This window comes from Piliocolobus tephrosceles, chromosome 3, assembly GCF_002776525.5.
Source record: "Piliocolobus tephrosceles isolate RC106 chromosome 3, ASM277652v3, whole genome shotgun sequence".
Classification (NCBI taxonomy): domain Eukaryota; kingdom Metazoa; phylum Chordata; class Mammalia; order Primates; family Cercopithecidae; genus Piliocolobus; species Piliocolobus tephrosceles.
The window spans coordinates 113,843,081-113,863,626 of record NC_045436.1 but is presented as its reverse complement, the minus strand read 5'-3'; the positions used below and the strand labels follow the sequence as shown (position 1 = coordinate 113,863,626).

Sequence of the window (20,546 nt, the reverse complement as noted above, 5' to 3'; positions counted from 1 at the left end):
TTTAAAAAAAAAAATTAACATTGTAAATGTGATATAAACTATCTCCATCTCTCCCATCTCCTCCCCAAAGCAATCTAAACATTCTCACAGAGTTCAAATAAAAGTATTACATGTATAGCTAACAATGTAAACAAGTCAAAAATCATGGCAACTTACTTAATACCTAAGAATCAAAATGTGCTTACTGTTTATCTGTGAAGGGATAGGAGTGTTGAGAGAGTAGGTTATTGGCAACTTGGTTTTGAACTCTTAAAACCAGTGACTAGGCCAGGCGCAGTGGCTCACGCCTGTAATCCCAGCACTTTGGGAGGCCGAGGCGGGTGGATAACCTGAGGTCGGGAGTTCGAGACCAGCCTGACCCAACAACATGGAGAAACTCCATCTCTACTAAAAATACAAAATTAGCTGGGCCTGGTGGCACATGCCTATAATCCCAGCTACTAGGGAGGCTGAGAAAGGAGAATTGCTTGAACCTGGGAGGCAGAGGTTGCAATGAGCCAAGATGGTGCCATTGCACTCCAGCATGGGCAACAAAGAGTGAAACTCCGTCTCAAAAAAAAAAAAAAAGACTTGTTAACATCTTTTACACCTTCAAAATATGTCACCATGGCATGTCAACCAATCCTCCCTAAAAATTGGTTATTCGGCCCCAGACACTATTTTAGTGGATTGCTCATATCACATCTTTAAGCAATTTGAGACTATATGGGTCTGTGTATAGAACACATCATAGTTTTTTGGTTTTTTTAAATTCAGTGTTTTCTAACCTTACAAATGTTAAAGGCTAAGGGCTATAAAGGAGCTGACTCACCTGGTCTTGGTCCTCTAGGAGGAAAACCAGGTCGTTCTCTAGGTCGTTGTTCACGCACACGAGGTGGCTGAGACTGAACTTCTGGTTTAGCTTCAACTCTTGGCTAAAATATAAAGAAAAAAAAAATTATAAAAAACACTCTACAGGAAAAAAACCAACCAAAGCAACTAACAAGTCACTAGCAGACAAAACAGCAGTTTTAAGTTTAGAATGTTTTTAACATAGTGTCCTATGTATGAGAAAAATAAATTTTTATCAAGATATTCTGTACCAATCTAGGACTGTAGGTAGCTTTTGTTTTCCCACTTAATTCTGTGTAACTCACAATAAGCTGCTTTTTACAGTCACATTTTTTCATTAAAGTTGTATCAACACTGAAATAGCATAAAAGGTATTGCTACCAAAAAAAAAAAAATCACAAAAATGCAAGATGAACCACTCCATGTAAATACATAAACAAAATTAAAAGCTATCTTCATCTTAGACAAGAATACATAACACATAATTTCTAAAAATCTAGTTTGCTATCCTTTAAATATAACAGTACTCAGTAGTACTGCCTAAATCTCTGCCCATCTTAAAATCAATATTTTTATAGTTCAAAGTATAAAAATTAGCTTGCTCTAACACCTAAAACTGCTACCTTTAAGTTTAAAATGCATATTAAAAAAAGACAGACTTATAGAAACTTGTATGTAGCATATCAAATAGTTAAAAGTCCTTTAGCTTCCTACTGTTCTTCCTTATGAGAAAAATATGCATTTGAAGTATTGGCCCCAACGATTTTCCTTAACTAGGGGGTTGGGAGTAATAGGACAATTTAAGGTGCCTCCCAAAAGCTTCTGCCAACTGCTGAATTAAACATATAATTATTTTTAAAACAAAATTACATTGGCATCTGCTATTACCTTTTCCTCAAGACAACAGCATTTTCAGTATTCCCAACCTCTTCAGACCTTTTACTACCCAAATATTTATGGTCCAAGGAGAGACAAATATATGAACCTACAAAGGATGCTGAAAACACCCAAGAGAGTATGGAGAACATGTCCCCAACTCAGAAAGCTAGTAATTTCAGTCCCATCTTTAAAGATGGTCATCTTCCTGTAATCCCAGCACAAGGCCAAGCCGGGCGGATCACCTGAGGTCAGGAGTTTGAGACCAGCCTGCCCAAAATGGCGAATCCCAGTCTCTACTAAAAATACAAAAAATAGCTGGGCGTGGTGGCAGGCACCTGTATTCCCGGCTACTGGGGAGGCTGAGGCAGGAGAATCGCTTGAACACGGGAGGCGGAGGTTGCAGTTAGCCAAGATCACGCCACTGCACTCCAGCCTGGGCAGCAAGAGTGAAGCTCCTTCTCAAAGAAAATAAATAAATAAATAAATAAATAAATAAATAAATAAATAAATAGTCATCTCTGAGGATCTCAGTCTATGCAGTGACACAAACTCTTTAATCATTTATATAACAGATATTGTAATTTACAAGGACAAATTTTGACACAAAATGCTTCTTTCAAAAATGACAATTTAATGTAAATGATTTCAGCCACCGTAACCAAAAGGAATATTAACTCCTATGCTAACAGTTTAACCAGGTTTGCCTGCCTCTTCCTAAATTCTGTTTTCCTCTATGTCAATGTCCTATTTCCTCAAGATGAAGTTGCTTACCATATTCTGGAATTCTACTAGTTACAAAATGAGTATTTTTAACTCTCTCCAGGTTTTGTTGTTGTTATTTATATGCATTTACTCCTATAAGGTCTGTATCTTTTATTTTTTTAGAGAGACACAGTCTTACTCTATTGCCCAGGCTGGAGTGCAGAGGCACAATCATAGCTCACTGTAACCTCAAATTCCTGGGCTCAAGTGATCCTCCTGCCTCAGCCTCCCAAGTAGCTGAGACTACAGGCACACTAGTGCCCAAGGCCCATATCTTAACTAACTTTTACATCACCCAAAGAACCAAGCACAGTGCTATTAGACACAGATGTTCAGTAACTATTGGTTCATTTAAATTAAATTACATTTTTAGTTCTCTGACCCAAAACATGCAGGATAATGTTCTATGTCTGACAAGGATATGTAAGTGACAGCCCTGAGACCACTGCTATCTGTATTTGGGGTTTAATTCTATACAGTAATTTGATGCAAAATGTGATGCTGGAAAAGGCAGTTATTTAGAAACTTCAACTAAGGGGGTCTAAACGCATACTTCAGTATGAATGTAAACAGAATTAGAAAATAAATGTGCTGTGTCAAAGTTTAATAAAAAGAGTGTATTACTGGCAATTAGTAAAAATAATAAATGTACCTTTATTACAAAATTTAAGAAAAACCTTAGACTCATCCAATCCAAATGTTATCAAAGAACTTGAGGCCCTGGTCTTGACTGATTTAAATTCTTTTCAGAACGGATTATCAAAACACGAGTAACTACAAGTCGCAAAATAAAGTTCTTCCTTATTCTTTAAGGATGAAAATTAAAAGCAGATAAAGTTAAATATTAATAATTTCCAACATCTTACAAATAATTCATGCCATTGATTTAGGAATCTGACTTTAAGTAGGTATTTGATGATGCCAATTTAAGAAAAATACAAGAACAAAAAGCTAACACTGTCTCCTTCAGTAACTGATTGACATATGTTAACTAAGCCAGCTGCATCCTTATAATTCTTCAGGTCTCCAGTTTCATGATTAAAACTAGTTGTTCTGAACAGGTAAAACGGCCAATATGCCACACAGTAGAGGGCCTTAAAATTAATTCCATGCAACCATAAAGTATGATCAAATGACAAACCCACAAATGAAGGTCAAACAGAATATCAAGTAAGTAAAGAACCATCAAATCAAGTCAATAAAAGCAGGTATAAGCACAAATAATAAGCCCTTCAATTAAACATAAGTTCTTTAGGTGAACTAGTAAATTTCCAGACAAAATCTTTTATTCAAGAAATTAACTTACCTACTTCTAAGTTAATGCCTATCAATACCCTGGAATTAATTTCCTTTTATCAATAATCTATGTTCAAAGTACAAGGAAATGAATACTACACAAAAGCAACAAACTAAAATTGAAGGATTATTAAATCAAGTAGAAATATCATGAATCCATTTCAAGTATAGCCTAAAGAGATTAGAAGTTTTTTAAAGTTTAAATTCTAAACATTTAAAATTTTTGTTTTATTAAAGGGGTGGCATAGGAAATACAACTTCATTTCCTACACCTTGAAGACTAACTTCAAAAATACACACTTAAGGAAAATTACTTAAGATAAATATGAAGGTATTTTTCTGGGCAAGAGGCTAAGATTTAATCAGGCATGTCTTAGAGTCCTCTTTGATGTAAATACAGATAAGATACACGACTCTCCACACCAAGGTGCTGGAGAACTGCGTAAGGTCTACATGAGGCTGGGCGCAGTGGCTCACGCCTGTAATCCCCACCCTTTGGGAGGCCAGCGCTGGTGGATCACTTGACGTCAGGAGTTTGAGACCAGCCTGGCCTACATGGCGAAACCCCGTCTCTATTAAAAATACAAAAATTAGCCAGGCGTGGTGGCGGGCACCTATAATCCCAGCTATTCGGGAGGCTGAAGCAGGAGAATCACTTGAGTTGGGCAGGTGGAGGTGGCAGGGAGCCGAGATAGCGCCACTGCCACTGCCACTGCACTCCAGCCTGGACGACAGAGCGAGACCCTGTCTCAAAAAAATAAACATTTACATGAGCCACATATGGACTCGTGTCCAACTGCATGACTTCAAAGCCCACCCCTACTATGTACATAAATGTCTGTGAGTTACTCTAGACCTCAATTTTTCTGTCTCTAAAATAGAAATACTAGTACTCACAGGTGGTTGTGAGAATTCACTGAGAATGAATAAAAAGTGCTTCACACAATGCTTGGCACATATCAAAGGCATAAGCACAAGCTATTTTAACTTTTAACTGTTTAAACTCTCTGAAATAAAATAATCCAAAGGTTCCAAATCCAAATCTGACAGGAAATGAAGATTCCAAAAGAAGGGCCAAAAGTCATTTATTGGGTCTTCAGATGGGTTGAAAAGCACAAACAATACTGCACAAACTAATTTCCTCTGTTAAGATGGAACTCTGGGTGACCATCTTACATAAGGGTAACCATGTATTTCCTGAATATCCAAATGTAAAAAAAAAAAAAAAAAAAAAGTATCATGGGCGTATTCTACTTTTATGTAGCTGATTACCTGTCCCCACACCAGAACAACCAAAAATTATTTTTTAAACCTCAAAATTTCACTGTTTAGAATGTATAAAAGATATATTTATACACTAACATTTTAAACATAAATTTTCTAGTGGAATGAAGCTTAATGCAAAATGTAGGGGAAAAAAATCGGACACCCTTTATATGCTGACAAACTTAATTATAATTTAGTTCATTCTAAACTAAATCTAACAAACTTCTTAGGTAGGCAGTGTCTTATTTTCACATTTTTGAAAGCTCTGAAATGGGTAAGATGACAAACAGACAAAAAGCAGAATGCTAGAATGATCAGCTAAGGTGAACACTACAGTCATAAGTTGGTACAGGCTTCAATTAAGTGGTGTGAACCACTTACACACCGAGAGCTTAGGCAGCGTATGTTAAAAAGTTCCCTGGTTTTTTTGTTTGTTTAAAAAAAAAAGATTCTTTATTACGCCACACTACTTTGTGCCTCTCCGAATTTCTTACCTAAAATATTTTTGCTAAATAGAATTTGAAGCTTTTGAAAAAGGAACATTTCTTTTTGTTATTTTAAGAAGCCTTTTAAATGACAATATTATATATTGGTAAAAACCAACTTAATCTGTATTTCACACACCCAAACCCCAAATACCACCTATGTAGATGATGAATGGAGATTTGACATTTAAAGTGGGTGCACTGACATACAATACAAGTTTTTTGTATATTTAATCCATAATTTCTGATTGACTCATTTTTAAAAGTACTTAAAAAATAAGCATTTGGCAATGTAACAAGGATACAATCCAATGTGTTCACAGATTGGTTACCTGTGAGACTGGTGCTTTAACATGGGGTGGAATTCCAGAGGAAGAAACAGTACCACTAGGAGGCAGGTTTTTACTGGTCACTGAAGCCCAGGAGAAAGCCTGCAGGAAATGCAACAAACCTAGACTACTAATCATGGAAAACCACCAACATTCCTATAGGGAAACTTCCAAATATATATTTTCTTTTCATTTCTAAACTATTGCTCTATATTGGAAGACTCCTAAAAGAAAGGCACACAGACACATGCCAGTCTATGTGCCAGCTTTCAAAATCTCATTATGCAAGCTTATTTGTAACTGTTTTGTCTGACTACTAAATAAAACCACAAGCAAGTTCCTACATACTCTAAGTAGATGAGCAAGTGGCAAACAAAACCACTAACAAACATGCTAGAAAAGCCCGAACCTAACAGAAACAATTTATTTCCCCTTTGGGGGTAAGATAGGGTGTGTGATGGTGTTAAGGGGAGAGGGAAGGATAGGAAAGAAGAGAGTATTAGCTGGAAACTCTGACATTCACAAATTGAACAAAGAATCTCCTCCTATCACTACCCAAATATACTTTAACCTTTGGCTTTGAAGAAAGATAAAAGAAGTTTCAGGTAGGCTTACATGATACACTAAGGATGTCACTCATCTTTCCAAGATAGTTTAATTGGTGTAGAAAGGAAACTGATCCCATTTAAACCACAAACAACAGGTATCTCTTCTTTTAATTACAGACCAACTTGTTTAAGTTGGGAAACTGCATGATTCCTGGTGCATCTGTGCTCAGAGAATTTAATACAGAATGAAAGAACAACTGACAGCTCTATACATGGATCCAAATAATTTCATATAAGTTACTAAACAATGCATACACACAAGGATTCATCTTAAGTTATAAATTTCAGTCTTAGAGGGGTATTTTGCGGGGCAGGGAAACAATAACATTTTCTGAGATAACAAAAAAAAACCCCACAGCTTCTTTCATATACATAAAGTAATTTACTAAACAATTTAACATAATAGAAAAAGGTCATACTTCATTAACAGCACCAAATTTGAACATGTGATGTTGTAAGTCTAAAGAGTTCTTTGATCTAACCTTTGGTGGTTCTTGTGGCAGAGAAACAGGTTCTGCCGGAGGAGGAGTAGTAGATTTCTCCTCTAATTCTTCTAAGTTCTTCTCCTCCACTTGTGGTTTCAGCTCTTCAGTCTTTGTTTCAGATTCTGGTTCAGGTTCAGGTTCATGAGAGGATTCTTCCAAAGGCTCCTCTATGCCATTACTACAATAAAATATTTAGTTCACTTTTTAGTAGGAGTTCAAGACAAAATTCAATGTCTCTCTAATCCAATAGGTGTAACTAGTGATATGGCAATAACCTGTTTTAGATCTACAAAGTATTCAAAGCAAAATTCCAAAAAGAACTATAAAACAGAAGGAATAATACTCTCAAGTAGCAGTTCTTTAACCCTACCATTTTAAAACTGAATTACTAAGAATGTTTACTTTAATGCTAATTATGAACACCTTATCTTTCATAAAAATAAAATGCTTACTCTGTGTTGTCTTAAACACTCCACATTATCAGTAAGGAACCACTATTTTGGTGCAAGCGATGTTCAATTTTTGGATTAAATAAAACAATTCTTTCCAAATTTGCATATATACAATAGGTACTCAAATACTGACCTAATAGGTGGCTTTACCGAGAATTTACTTCCAACAATAATTCTAGGAACAAAAACCACCTTGCTGACATAGTTCAGACCAAATTTAACCTTGCAAATACTATTCTTACGTCACAGGGTGAGCTTCATAGTAACCACTGTTAGCATTTTCTTGTACGGGTTCAGGAGATGGTTGTCTTTCTTCTTGCTCCTCTTCTACTTCATCTTCTGATTCTGACAATACATAAAACAGCACATCTTTTTTAAAGAGGCTTCACAATTTCTAAGGAACATATTTTTAACATGTTTAAGGAAGTGGTATGACAGCAAAAAACAAAATTTGACAATTTTCTTTCTTTCTTTTTTTGAGATGGAGTCTTGCTCTGTTGCCCAGGCTGGAGTGCAGTGGTGTGATCTTGGCTCACTGCAACCTCCGCCTTCCAGGTTCAAACGATTCTCTGGCCTCAGCCTCTTGAGTAGCTGGGGTTACGGGTATGCACCATCACGCCCAGCTAATTTTTTTTTTGTTTTTTTTAAAGTAGAGATGGGGTTTTCACTGTGTTGGCCAGGCTGGTCCCAAACTCCTGGCCTCAAGTGATCCACCCACCTTGGCCTTCCAAAACACTGGGATTCTGGGGGTGAGCCACCTTGCTCGGCCCCCCCAAAAAAAATTTTTTTTTAACAAAGGCATTCAACTGCAATATCCCCTGTTCTCTCAAAAACTGGAGAGTAAGGATGAAGTTTAATATTTGTTGTACTCTATTAGAAAAAAAAAATCTTTTCGTAAAAGGAAAAAAATTATATTAAAGCCACAATTTAGCTTCCTTCGTCACATCTATTTAATAGAGCAATAATGATAAAGAAACTAACCACTGTACATCAATGGAAGATCAATTAAGTAATTATGGCATAGCCACAACGTAGACAGCCAACAAAGACATACTACATTAAAAAAAAGGAAGCTTTGAGTCAGTGTAATTCCACCATTTATAAATATACATGCTGCTAAGAATAGAATCCAAAAACCTTCTCAAATAGGTACCAAACTTGGTTATCTACAGAGGATGAGACTGAGGGAAACCTTTTTTCTTGACATCCAAATTTTGTATAATCTCAAACAATGGACATCTTTTTATAACAACGACAACAACAACAAAACCACAAAAAAAGGATGTTTGACTCAGTTACAATAAAGAAGCAAATTTCCGTAAACGTCATACTTATAGAAATTAGTCCATAAAGAGTACCAACAGAACCCTTCTATCTTCATTATCTTCAAAGTAACCTCACCTTCATCAAGTTCAGGCTCAGAATCACCAAACACTTCATCTTCATAACGGAACATATCATTGTGAACATAAAATTTATTTGGAACAGATCCCTATAGGAAACAACATTTATTCCATAAATACCCAGAAATCTGGTATTATATAAAAGAGCAAATTACATGGCATACACAATTTCTCATTTTAATACTAGAAATCTGGACTCAATATAATTTTCCAATGCTGAACATGCTATGATGTTTACATAAAATAAAAAGGTCACTCAAAAAAATACAACAGTAAAACTCGCAATTACTTTTGCACCAACCTAGAACTCAAGAAACAGCTATTTAATAGAAAAGAAACCAACAGAACTTTTCTATTTTGTTTTCAAATGTAACCTTTCAAATATACCAATATAGTTTTTGTATTAATATAATCTTAATCATCCATTTACAAGCTTATATCAGTATTTGACTTATAATTCCAAATAGTCAAAGCATATGTACGTACGTACACACACACACACACACACACACTCACTCAAACAACAGGTCAAACACAAATTCTTCAAAAATAGCAATATGCAAATCTAAATTTATTAGAAACCCTTGGACACTTCAAATCAACTAGCAACAGCCAAATTCAACCATATAGATGAAAACTAAATGAAATGAGAAACTTACTTCAGGAGCCAGAACAAAGGTTTGCATAAACTTCCTTTCTGGTTGTCCACTGTTAGACAGCAAACCCATGACTTGGACAACTACTCCATCACTCAAGGTTGCATGAGCATCCACATGACGAATTTTAGTATGACATTCACTGAAGTTCAGAGATAATACTTTGTGGTGTATATCCTTTATTAGGGAGGGAGGGAAAAATATAAACTCTTGTGATACTGCATTACCTACACAATACTATTACCTACCCTCATTGATTTCCTTACAACTCCACAGTATTAACTACTTAATCTTCCTGACTGAACTGAATCCACTGACCATGCTATGCATCACTACCAGACTGATGCTCCTAAAGAAGAAATCACAATAGCTCTCTGATATTGTGCAGTAATCTGGGCTTTACACAGCTTTCTCCCACTTTTCTGTAGTAAGTATTTAGTCATTCTCATATGTTGTCTGCTCCTTGAACTTACACATAATTTTACTGTGTGTTTGCTGATGCTATTTTTTGTCTACTTGTAATTCCTTATTTGGTAAGGCCAAATCTTACAGTCTCACATCCTCTACACAAAGTCTTCCTTCCCTGTTAGGTCATAGGAAACATGTTTCTGGGCATTCCTATAGCATAGTGTTTAGCTCAGATTTGTATAAACTTAATACATTGTCTTAACTATCTCATGTATAAAATACATCAATGATATAAAACATACTGTTCTCTCCTTTGTAGCCATTACAGTATAACACCATGTTTCACACAAAAATGATGTTTAAGAACTCAAAGCATGTTTGACAATTATTGTCAAACTGAACAACTACTGACAATTTATGTTGACAATTACTGTCAAACATAAATTTCAGTTACCAATAACAATCATATTGAAAAAAAAATTCATGGACAGAAGGCAGCTATTTTTTAAAATCTCCATCTTAACACAACATTTCTAAACTACATATGAAATTGATACTTACATTTTGGCCATAAACAGCTTCCTGGGGCTTTCCACTAGCATCTACTCCACCATGAACATAGGAAGAATTCCTGCCATAAAACCTGCAAAACCATAATTAATGATTAACACTGAATTGTCAAGAGAAGCCTAAGAGGCAGTAGAGTTCTGGTGTGACAGACTAGGTTCCGGATCCGGCTCTGTCACTAGTTGTGTAATCTTGGACAGGTAAGTTACTTAAGGTCTCTAAGTTCAGTTTCCTTGGTTATAAAACAGGAACAGGAACATAGGGTTGTTGTAAGGATTAAATGAGTAATGCACATAGAATGCTCTTAGTTTATCTGGCACAGTAAGAAGATAATCATTAGATATTCACATCTAATTCTTATCACATCTATTTTTTGTTAAGTGGAAAAATCAGATATTTTTGACTATTTAGTACATTCGAAATACAGATGCTATAGTAACTGACACAGTTTTTCTCTTCAGATACAAAGATTCAGCTATCTAGATTTGTTTGGGAATCACAGTTTAATACTATATTCAGATCTCCAAATGATTACTAATTGTAAAGGCTTAAACTGTTTAGATTTAAAATAACTGAAACAAAGATAAAGTCTAAAATCCAAAATTACCTCAGCATCTAATTTCTTTTTAATATTTTTGTACTGTTCCTAAGTATGTGCAAATTAGTCTTTTATTGGCATTATCCAAAGCAATTAGAATTAGTATCTTTCTAAATTAAGCTCAAAGACGTGAAGTTAATTTTTTCACAAAGAAAACGCAACTCCTATAGTAATAAAACATGTAAGAGCTTCCTTTATGCTAAGCAATGTTTTTAGTGTATTATGTGTACTGATTGACTTAATTTTCTTAACAATCTCATGAAGTACTATTATCTAAATAAACAAGCTGCGGTTCAGAAGAGGTTAAACTAACTCCCCTAAGGTAATATACCTATCAAGTGGGGCACCCAAGATAAGAACCTAGTCTAACCTGAGAGTCCATGCTTTTAGCCACTACTCTTACTATTAAGTTTACACTATTTTCTCTCATGTACTACTGGCAATCTTTCCTTACAGAACAGTTTGGCTGTGTGTGCATCTGTGTGTATACACATGAAAAGTCTCAGAATGATCATATCTCTTTGATGCATTAATTCTTCCAGGAAAGTATCTAAGAAAATAACTAGCAACGTGCACAAATAATGCATGTTTCAGGATATGTATTAGTGTTGCTTATCACAAGTAGAAAATTATAACAACTTGAATTTTCATTAAGAAAGAAATTGGTCAAATAAGCTAGGTCTAAAACAAGTCTGTTACTGTTTAAACATGATGGTGTAGGGCCTTATAATTTTTTTTTTTTTTTTTGGTCACTAAAGAAAACAAAAAACCCTGTATCATGAAAAGACCAAATTTCAGATATCAAAAGGCCCTATTAATTCTGTATCTTCCCCCAAACTCCCTCACATACACTGTCATCAAAAACATCTTTATTTTTACAATTGAACGGGGCCTGAATATTGGCTATGGTTAGCTTGTTTACTTATTGAGTGATCCTAGATGAATTACTAACCTCAACTGTCTAATAGATAAAAAGCTAATAAAAGTAACTTCACTTTAAGACTGTCATAAGGAATACATGAGATAATATACATATGTAAAGTAATTAAAAATGGAGTCTAGCAAACAGTAAATATAAAAATGCCTTCTTGAATAAAACAGATTACACGTTATGTTCAACAGAGCAAGACAAATTGCTACTAAAATACTAATTAAGATGACCTACAGATAAAGGAGTTTAAGTCTTTTAAACAGCCTTTCTCACGGGAAGTGGCAATATATTTATCCTTAACCCATTTGGCCAGTGTGTTCTGCAATACTTAGAAAGTGTAATTCTTGTACGAGTTTCACCTATATTCTACTTGTTAAGATACACCAAGAACAAAAATTAAATACTACCCACAATAGAAATCAATTTCACTTTGATCTCTGGAAAAAACAAGCCTACAGATGTCTACCTCTTGTTAAAACAGTAAATAAGGTTATTGCTGCTGTTTTACAAAGGAATACTATTTTACAGATTAGAAGAAATACAAATTTTCACAGTATAATCATTTAACTGACCCATTCCCCAACACTGGGATAACTTTAAAAAAAAGATTTAAGCTGCTGATTTCAAATTGCATATTGGAACCCATTAGTTGGTCAAACCCAAGATATGATGTTTTTTTTGTTTTGTTTTTTTTTTTTTTGAGATGAAGCCTCACTCTGTCACCCAGGCTGGAGTGCAGTGGCACAATCTCCGATCACTGCAGCCTCCACCTCCCAGGTTCAAGCAATTCTCCCGACTCAGCCTCCTGAGTAGCTAGAACTACAGGCGCCTGCCACCACGCCCAGCTAACTTTTGTATTTTCAGTAGAGACGAGGCTTCACTACGTTGGCCAGGCTGGTCTCAAACTCCTGACCTCAAGTGATCCACCTGCCTCGGCCTCCCAAAGTGTTGGGATTGCATGTGTGAGGCGCTGCGTCCAGCCTCGTGTAAACTTTATATAGTTCTCCACCACCCACCCCTAAAGGCTTTTTTTTTTTTTTTTTTAATGAAATAAAGACTGGGCTTGGTGGCTTATGCCTGTAATCCCAGTGCTTTGGGAAGGTAAGCTGCAAGCTGGGAGCATCGCTTGAGGCCAAGAGTTTGACGCCACAGAGGGCTATGATCACATCACTGCACTCCAGCCTGAGTGACAGAGCAAGACCATGACTCTAAAATACTAGAGTACATGTAAGTATGTGCATATATATATATGAATGTGTTATGTACTAGAATGACATAAAGTGTTTTTGTTACTGTGAGATGCAGTCAAAAACACTTCTGCCATCAAATGAATAAAATATTGAATACAGTTTAGACATGTTTACAAACATACTGTCAGATAATGAGACAGGAAATGCAAAATATATGTAGTAATATCCAAGAAAAACAATAGATAACAATACCAAATTATTTGTTTAAAATTTACCTGTGTAAATATTCTGGAGCTTTATTCAGCAAAGTATAATACTGCCTCACAAACTCCCGCCCTACAAGCAGCGGACTGGGCTTCTCCATAACCATTTCTTTGCTGCACAATGTCAAATGCTGAGGGAGTAAACACAAGAATAACTATTAAAAAGTCATCTTTGTCATCAACCACCAAGAAATAAATTTTCTTTTTAGCCAAATTTAGCAGTGGGGAGTTGTATACCAATTAGTGACGCTAATGTTAATAAGTTCTGATAACTCACTACCATCAGACCAACCTGAAATAAATTTTCTTAGCCACACAAATGAGACCAAAATTAATGCCACTATTAAAAAAGTAACTTACAACAAACAGCAAAACAATACATTCCTAACTACTATCCATAAGGTAACCTCCAACATTTGTGTCTCCCTTTGTCTCTCTTTCTCGATTTCCCTACCCTTCAGTAGAGGAAAATAGCATCTTTGTTATTTCTTATTCCCAAGAGGTCCAATGCTGCCTCAGACTAAGTATAAGTCCTTCTATTCACAGTGCCTTTTTCCTTTGGGGACCAAAATCTACTACATTCCTGGATTGCAGTGGTTTTATCCTAGGAAGCAAGACAGAGGGCACAAGTTAAGACTCAGAGATAACACTCATAGCAAAGCACCATGACTTGTGTTTTTGTATTCTCTTTCCTTCTGGGAATTAATTTCACCATTTTCAAAATAGTAACAATGATTAATCACCAGCTATAATTCAGTACTTAGAGATAATCATTTTTTACCTTTGATATTATGTCTCTCTAATCTTTCTTTCCACTAATTAAGCATCTAACTACATGAGATGCTGTTTATAATAAATGAAATACTCTGGTGAACAAGATAAGTTTCTAACCCTCGAGGAGTTTATAGTCTGTCAAGAAATATAAACAAGCAAAAACTGGTGCTATGATAATGTGCCTCAAAGTTAAAACTAACAAGAACAACTAGCACGAAATAAAAACAATTTCTTTTTTGTCTTGTGAGACAGGGTCTCGCTCTGTCACCTAGGCTGGAGTGTAGCGGTGCAATCATGGCTCACTACAGCTTCAACGGCCAGGCTCAGGCTCAAGCGATCCTCCCACCTCAACCTCCTGAGTAGCTGGGACTATAAGCACGCACCACCATACCTAGCTAATTTTTTTTCAATTTTTTAACTTTTATTTTTAGCAGAGACGAGGTCTTGCTATAATGCCCTGACTGGTCTCGAACTCCTGGCCTCAAGTGATCCTCCCACTTCAGCCTCCCGAAGTGCTAGGATTACAGGTGTGAGCCACAAACAAAACTTCTCATCATTTGCTGTAAGAATATAGTCCCCAGATCCTCCCACTTCAGCCTCCTGAAGTGCTGGGATTACAGGTGTGAGCCACAAACAAAACTTCTCAGCATTTACTATAAGAATACAGTCCCGATCAAGACCATCCTGGCTAATCTGGTGAAACCCCATCTCTACTAAAAAATACAAAAAAAAACTAGCGGGCGTGGTGGCGGGTGCCTGTAGTCCCAGCTACTCGGAAGGCTGAGGCAGGAGAATGGCGTAAACCCGGGAGGCGGAGCTTGCAGTGAGCTGAGATCCGGCCACTGCACTCCAGCCTGGGTGACAGAGCGAGACTCCGTCTCAAAAAAAAAAAAAAAGAATACAGTCCCCAGAACAGTCAAAATTATAACATTAGAAATTGGAGATTAGGAGGAGAGAAAAATATGAAATATAACCTGTTTTATTTTATTTTCAGATGGAGTCTTGCTCTGTTGCCCAGGCTGGAGTCCAGTGATACAATCTTGGCTCACTGCAACCTCTGCCTCCCGGGTTCAAGTAATTCTCTTGCCTCAGTCTCCCAAGTAGCTGAGACCACAGGCACGTGCCACCACACCTGGCTAATTTTTGTATTATTAGTAGAGATGGGGTTTCACCATGTTAGCCAGACTGGTCTTGAACTCCTGACCTCGTGATCCACCCGCCTCAGCCTCCCAAAGTGCTGGAATTACAGGCGTGAGCCACCGTGCCCAGCCACCTGTTTTATTTTCAAAAGTCCACCTATTTTATTTTAAAAAGACCTATTACACTTAAAAGTACTAGAACAAACAAACAAAAAACAAAAAAAATCACAATAGCTAAGTGTGTATCTATTGGGTAAATCAGGATGCAGTTTAAATTCCTGCTTAGCCAGGTACAGTGGCTCCCACCTGTAATCCCAGCATTTTAGGAGGCCAAGGTGGGCGGATTGCCTGAGGTCAGAAGTTTGAGACCAGTCTCGCCAAAATGGTAAAACCCTGTCTCTATTAAAATACAAAAATTAGCCAGGCGTGGTGGTCGGCGCCTGTAGTCCCAGCTACTTGGGAAGCTGAGGCAAGAGAATCGCTTGATCCCAGGAGGCAGAAGTTGTAGTGGGCCAAGATCGTGCCTCTGCACTCCAGCCTGGGCAACACAGTGAGGCTCCATCTCAATAAATAAACTGATTGATTAATTCCTGCTTAAACTTCAGGTTGAGCCAGGAGGATCATTTGAGGTCAGGATTCGGGACCAGCATGACCAAGATAGTGAAACCCTGTCTCTACTAAAAATAAAAAAAATTAGCTGAGCATGATGGCACACACCTGTAATCTCAGCTACTCAGGAGGCTGAGGCACAAGAATTGCTTTAACCTGGGGCACAAAAGGTTGCAATCAGCTGAGGTCACACTACTGCACTCCAGCCTGGGCAACAGAGCGAGACTATCTCAAAACAAACAAACAAAGACAAGAAAACACTGCAGGCTTGCACAGTGGCTCACACCTGCAATCCCCAGCACTTTGGGAGGCCGAGGTGGGAGGAAAGTTCCAGGCCAGGAATTCAAGACCAGCCTGGCCAACAGAGAGATCCCATCTTTACACAAAAAATTGAAAATAAAAAACAAATTTCCATGTGTGTTTACTTTAAATAACTAAAACAATTTCAGAGACAGTCCTGCATCACAGTTATTAAAATTGTGATGCTATTTTCAATAAAAATCAAATACCAACTATAGTAGAGCTTACAAATAAAGAGTGTAGCTTTATATAATTCTAGTGACTCACAATTCAACTTTTACATTATGTTTTTAGGTTCCTTGTTTCTTCCTTTCCAACTAACTATCCCTCCTCTGTCTTTCTGAAACTCTCAAACTTGATTTACAAAAATCCCCGAATCTGTTTAAAATTTTCCATAATGCTTCACTTGCTTTCAAAAATAGTTAATTCACAAAGAGCGGATCCAAAAACTGCCATTTCAGGTGCCACTGATAGTCCAGAAAACTGAAAACTCCCAATAAGGGTAACAACCCTAATGCAAAAAGGACTCATATGCTACATTTAAAGTAACAAAGCACTGGGCTGTGGCTCATGCCTGTAATCCTAGCACTTTGGGAGGTCGAAGTGGGCAGACTGCTTGAGCTTAGGAGACCAGCCTGGGCAACAAGGCAAAATCCCATCTAAAATTAGCCAGGTACGGTGGTGCACACTTGTGGTCCCAGCTACTTGGGAGGACTGCTTGAGCCCAGGAGGTCTTGGGTGCAGTGAGCTTTGATCGGGATACTGCACTGCAGCCTGGCTGGCAGAACAAGACCTATCTCAAACACACACACACACACACACACACACACACACAGCTAAGCAACTTAACATTTTTATTTTGAATAATGAGGGTGGGTAAAGAACAGCAGACTTACCGAGTAAAATTTAACAAGGTAACTAAAACATGGAAATTATATGTATTTTAACACCATAAAAATTGATGGTAAAATAATACTAACACATGGGAAAACACTACATTACTCTCTGGACAAAATATGCACAAAATAGTTTTCTTTAAATTGACAGTGACAGAAATACTATTAGGAATTTCCAGGTTTGGGGATTATTGTTTTCTTCTCTCTATATTTCCGGATTTTCTACAGGAACACTGTTGTCATTTATCCCAAATTTCCCACCATATTCATAGAGTACATACTGATCTATCATTTTTGTCACTTACATATTTGTTTCTCAAACCAAAATAAAATGGTACAGAATACACATACCAGTATCACAGGTCAAAAATGCTCTAAAGATTTGGTGTAACAAGGTTCAAAAAAAGCTTCAATTTGCCCACTATCTACATGGTCAATGAAGTATAATGGTCAAGATATCATCAATTTAGAACAGAGAGACAGGGGAGACAGGGAAGGGCAGTAGAATATTTGATGTGTCGATACTCAATAAATTAACACTTATTAGAACTATTGGAAGGCAGTAACTTGAAAAGTTAACTTCAAATGGTATATAAGTAAGGCAATGCTAATCTGGTAAAATCTAAACAAACAGGCATATATAACAGGTTATATAGAAAGCCGAGCTTTTAAGGTGCAGAGGAGGCTCCCACAGGAATGGTAAAACAAAATCAAGACTTACTGAGAGAACAGTGTTTCAACTAATTACATCAGTTACTTTTTTAACCATTAACTCTGATTTGAAGTTGAAGCGACTCAGAATTTAGAGAGCCAAAACATAATTGATAGAAATCAACCAGAAAATGATTACTAGAGATCAACCATCAAACCGTTTGGGTAGTTACAGGAAATAAGACTATGAAAATTCAGTAAGTAATACAAAGTTCGTGTTTATAATTCATGCGCCGTCAGTGTATGTAAGAAGGTTGAGAAAAAGGAAAAAAGTCAAATTACACATTCAGAATAAAAGTGATTACAAGAAGAAAGAATTGTGCCATTTTTATTCTTCATAGCAAAGCACCTTACAGGCAATCCATTTCTAGAGCTGGGACCTTCCATTTCTTAAAAAAAGTTAACAAAATGAAACAAAACTCTGCACATGGGAGTGAGTAAAAGGTTTCGACTATCTTATCTATCTATGGCCATGAAAAAGTCATGACCTTACTGGATCTCGATTTTCTAATTTACAAATTGAGAAGCAATCCCTCGTCAAGCCTACAAGACTACACAGTTCTATAAAGATAGCCAAGGAGGCCTGGTGCAGTGGTTCACACCTGTAACCCCAATATTTTGGGAGGTCAATGTGGGTGAATCGCTTGAGCTCAGGTGGTTGAGACCAGGCCAGGCAATATGGCAAAACCCCGTCTCTACTAAAAAATACAAAAAATTAGCCAGGCATGGTAGTGCACAAGTGTAGCTCCAGCTACTCGGGAAGCTGAGGTGGGAGGAATGCCTGAGCCCGGGAAGTCGAGGCTGCAGCAAGCCAAGATGGCACCACCGCACTCAAACCTGGGTAACAGGAGTGAGACCCTGTTTAAAAAAAAAAAAAAAAAAAAAAAAGATAGTCAACATTAAAGGATACTTATACACAAAAAAAAATCCTCAGAAAGTTGTTAGATCAGCAACTTCAAAGATAATCACCATCTTCAATAAGGTGGTTGTTAGCCTCACCTACCAATCTTTTTAGAAAAAGTTAAATACAATATATCACACCCCACTTGTTCCAGTGACACCTGAAAATGTGGAGAGTCTCACACAGGAATGCACAATGTAAGATTTTCTCTGTTACATTAGCTCTATACACAGACAAAGCTCTCTCATGAACATATCCGTCTTTTACTTGTTCAAATGAAAACATAATCTAAGCCCAGGTACAGTGGCTCATGCCTACTTCCCAGCACTTTGGGAGGCCAAGGCAGGCGGATCACGAGGTAAGGAGATCGAGATCATCCTGGTTAACACAGTGAAACCTCGTCTCTACTAAAAATACAAAAAATTAGCCAGGCATGGTGGCACGCGCCTATAGTCCCAGTTACTCAGGAGGCAGAGGCAGTAGAATTGCTTGAACCCAAAGGCAAAGGTTGCAGTGAGCGGAGATCACACCATTGCACTTCAGCCTGGGCAGTAAGAGTGAAACTGTCTCAAAAAAAAAAAAAAAAAAAAAAAAAACCCGAAAACATTATCCAGTATAGTTCAGAGGCATTCTACTCTCCAACTCTGCCTACTACACCTAAAATCCCTGTGAATCTTCATCAGAATATTTTATTCATTCCTGTTTCTTAAAACGTTTCCTCTGCATTTGCCTAGACTAATTCCTAAAGCACATGTACGTCAGCTCTCACAGAAAATTGTTCTTTGTCACTGTATTTTCTGAATCTGTTAATAATACACATTGAGAGGGAGCGGAACATTGTAAATAATATACAATGAGAGGGAGTAGAGAACTGGTAGACATACATTCAGATTAGTAAAGAAAGTCACATTAAGCTTCATTATCCTACAATGTATTTATATTTCCTCAGTTTCAAAATAACGGGGAAAAAAAAAAACCAAAGTTATCACTCTCCTTTCCTCAAACTTTGATTAAAATGTCACCTTTTAGGTAAGAAACATTTAGGTTTTTTGTTTACCATTTAAAGTTCAGTGAATCACTAGTATAACGGGGCTGTCTCCAAAACAATCAATCTCAGGCTACATTAATTTAGATGTAATATCTAAAATGAGCTGAAAATTCTAATGGAATATAGTGAATGGAAATTATAAGAAGGTAGATTTGGGTTCAACATAACTCAAAAATAACGTGAGTTGTCCAAATGTCAAATAGAGCTACTTAACAAGTAGTCAGTCACTACAGGTATTCCAGAGACTAACTGAATGATTTGGCACAAACATAGTAAGGGAGTTCATACATCCAAAAAAGTATAATCAGGCCATTCCAACACTAAGATCCTAAAAGTCTGTTAACAACAAGCAGGACTTTTGACTTCTCCAGTACTCATCCCACACCTTCCTATCTGCAATGACTGAAACCCTATGCATTTATCTGGGCCCAGCGGAAATCCTGTCCCCTTGAAAATCTTTCTACTCCCACTGAATTCCTCAACAGAATATAACTCTTTGCTATTAACTCTTAAAGTACTTTTGGCCTTTATCATGGCAGTTTATTGATCATACTCTGCCCTAAGTTACTAATTGCATACCTGTCTTCATCTTCTCTATTCCCCTCTCAAATATTATAACTCAGCTCTCCCATGAATGCAATTCTCTGGAAACATCACAATTCTTCTCAACAATCAAATGACTTCTCTCAGTCCTCCACCCATCTGCATTATCAATGTTGACTACCTCCTCCTGAACTCTTCTAGAGTTCTATAAGGCAA

At 37.0% G+C, this 20,546-nt stretch overlaps 1 protein-coding gene across 3 annotated transcripts in view; it reads right to left on the bottom strand.

Annotated features, from left to right (window-relative positions):
• Nucleotides 1-20,546, bottom strand: part of G3BP2 (G3BP stress granule assembly factor 2) — a 30,077-nt gene that overhangs the window by 5,048 nt on the left and 4,483 nt on the right. For 2 of the 3 annotated variants that reach the window (XM_023189793.1, XM_023189794.1), the window contains exons 2-9: nucleotides 13,422-13,540; nucleotides 10,422-10,503; nucleotides 9,456-9,629; nucleotides 8,795-8,885; nucleotides 7,636-7,738; nucleotides 6,939-7,119; nucleotides 5,852-5,950; nucleotides 812-914 (exon numbers count right to left, since the gene is read on the bottom strand). In XM_023189793.1, the coding sequence (XP_023045561.1) occupies nucleotides 812-914; nucleotides 5,852-5,950; nucleotides 6,939-7,119; nucleotides 7,636-7,738; nucleotides 8,795-8,885; nucleotides 9,456-9,629; nucleotides 10,422-10,503; nucleotides 13,422-13,516 (928 nt within the window). In that variant the 5' untranslated portion in view covers nucleotides 13,517-13,540. The remainder of the gene's footprint in view (nucleotides 1-811; nucleotides 915-5,851; nucleotides 5,951-6,938; nucleotides 7,120-7,635; nucleotides 7,739-8,794; nucleotides 8,886-9,455; nucleotides 9,630-10,421; nucleotides 10,504-13,421; nucleotides 13,541-20,546) is intronic. The other variant, XM_023189795.1, reaches the window with a different exon arrangement.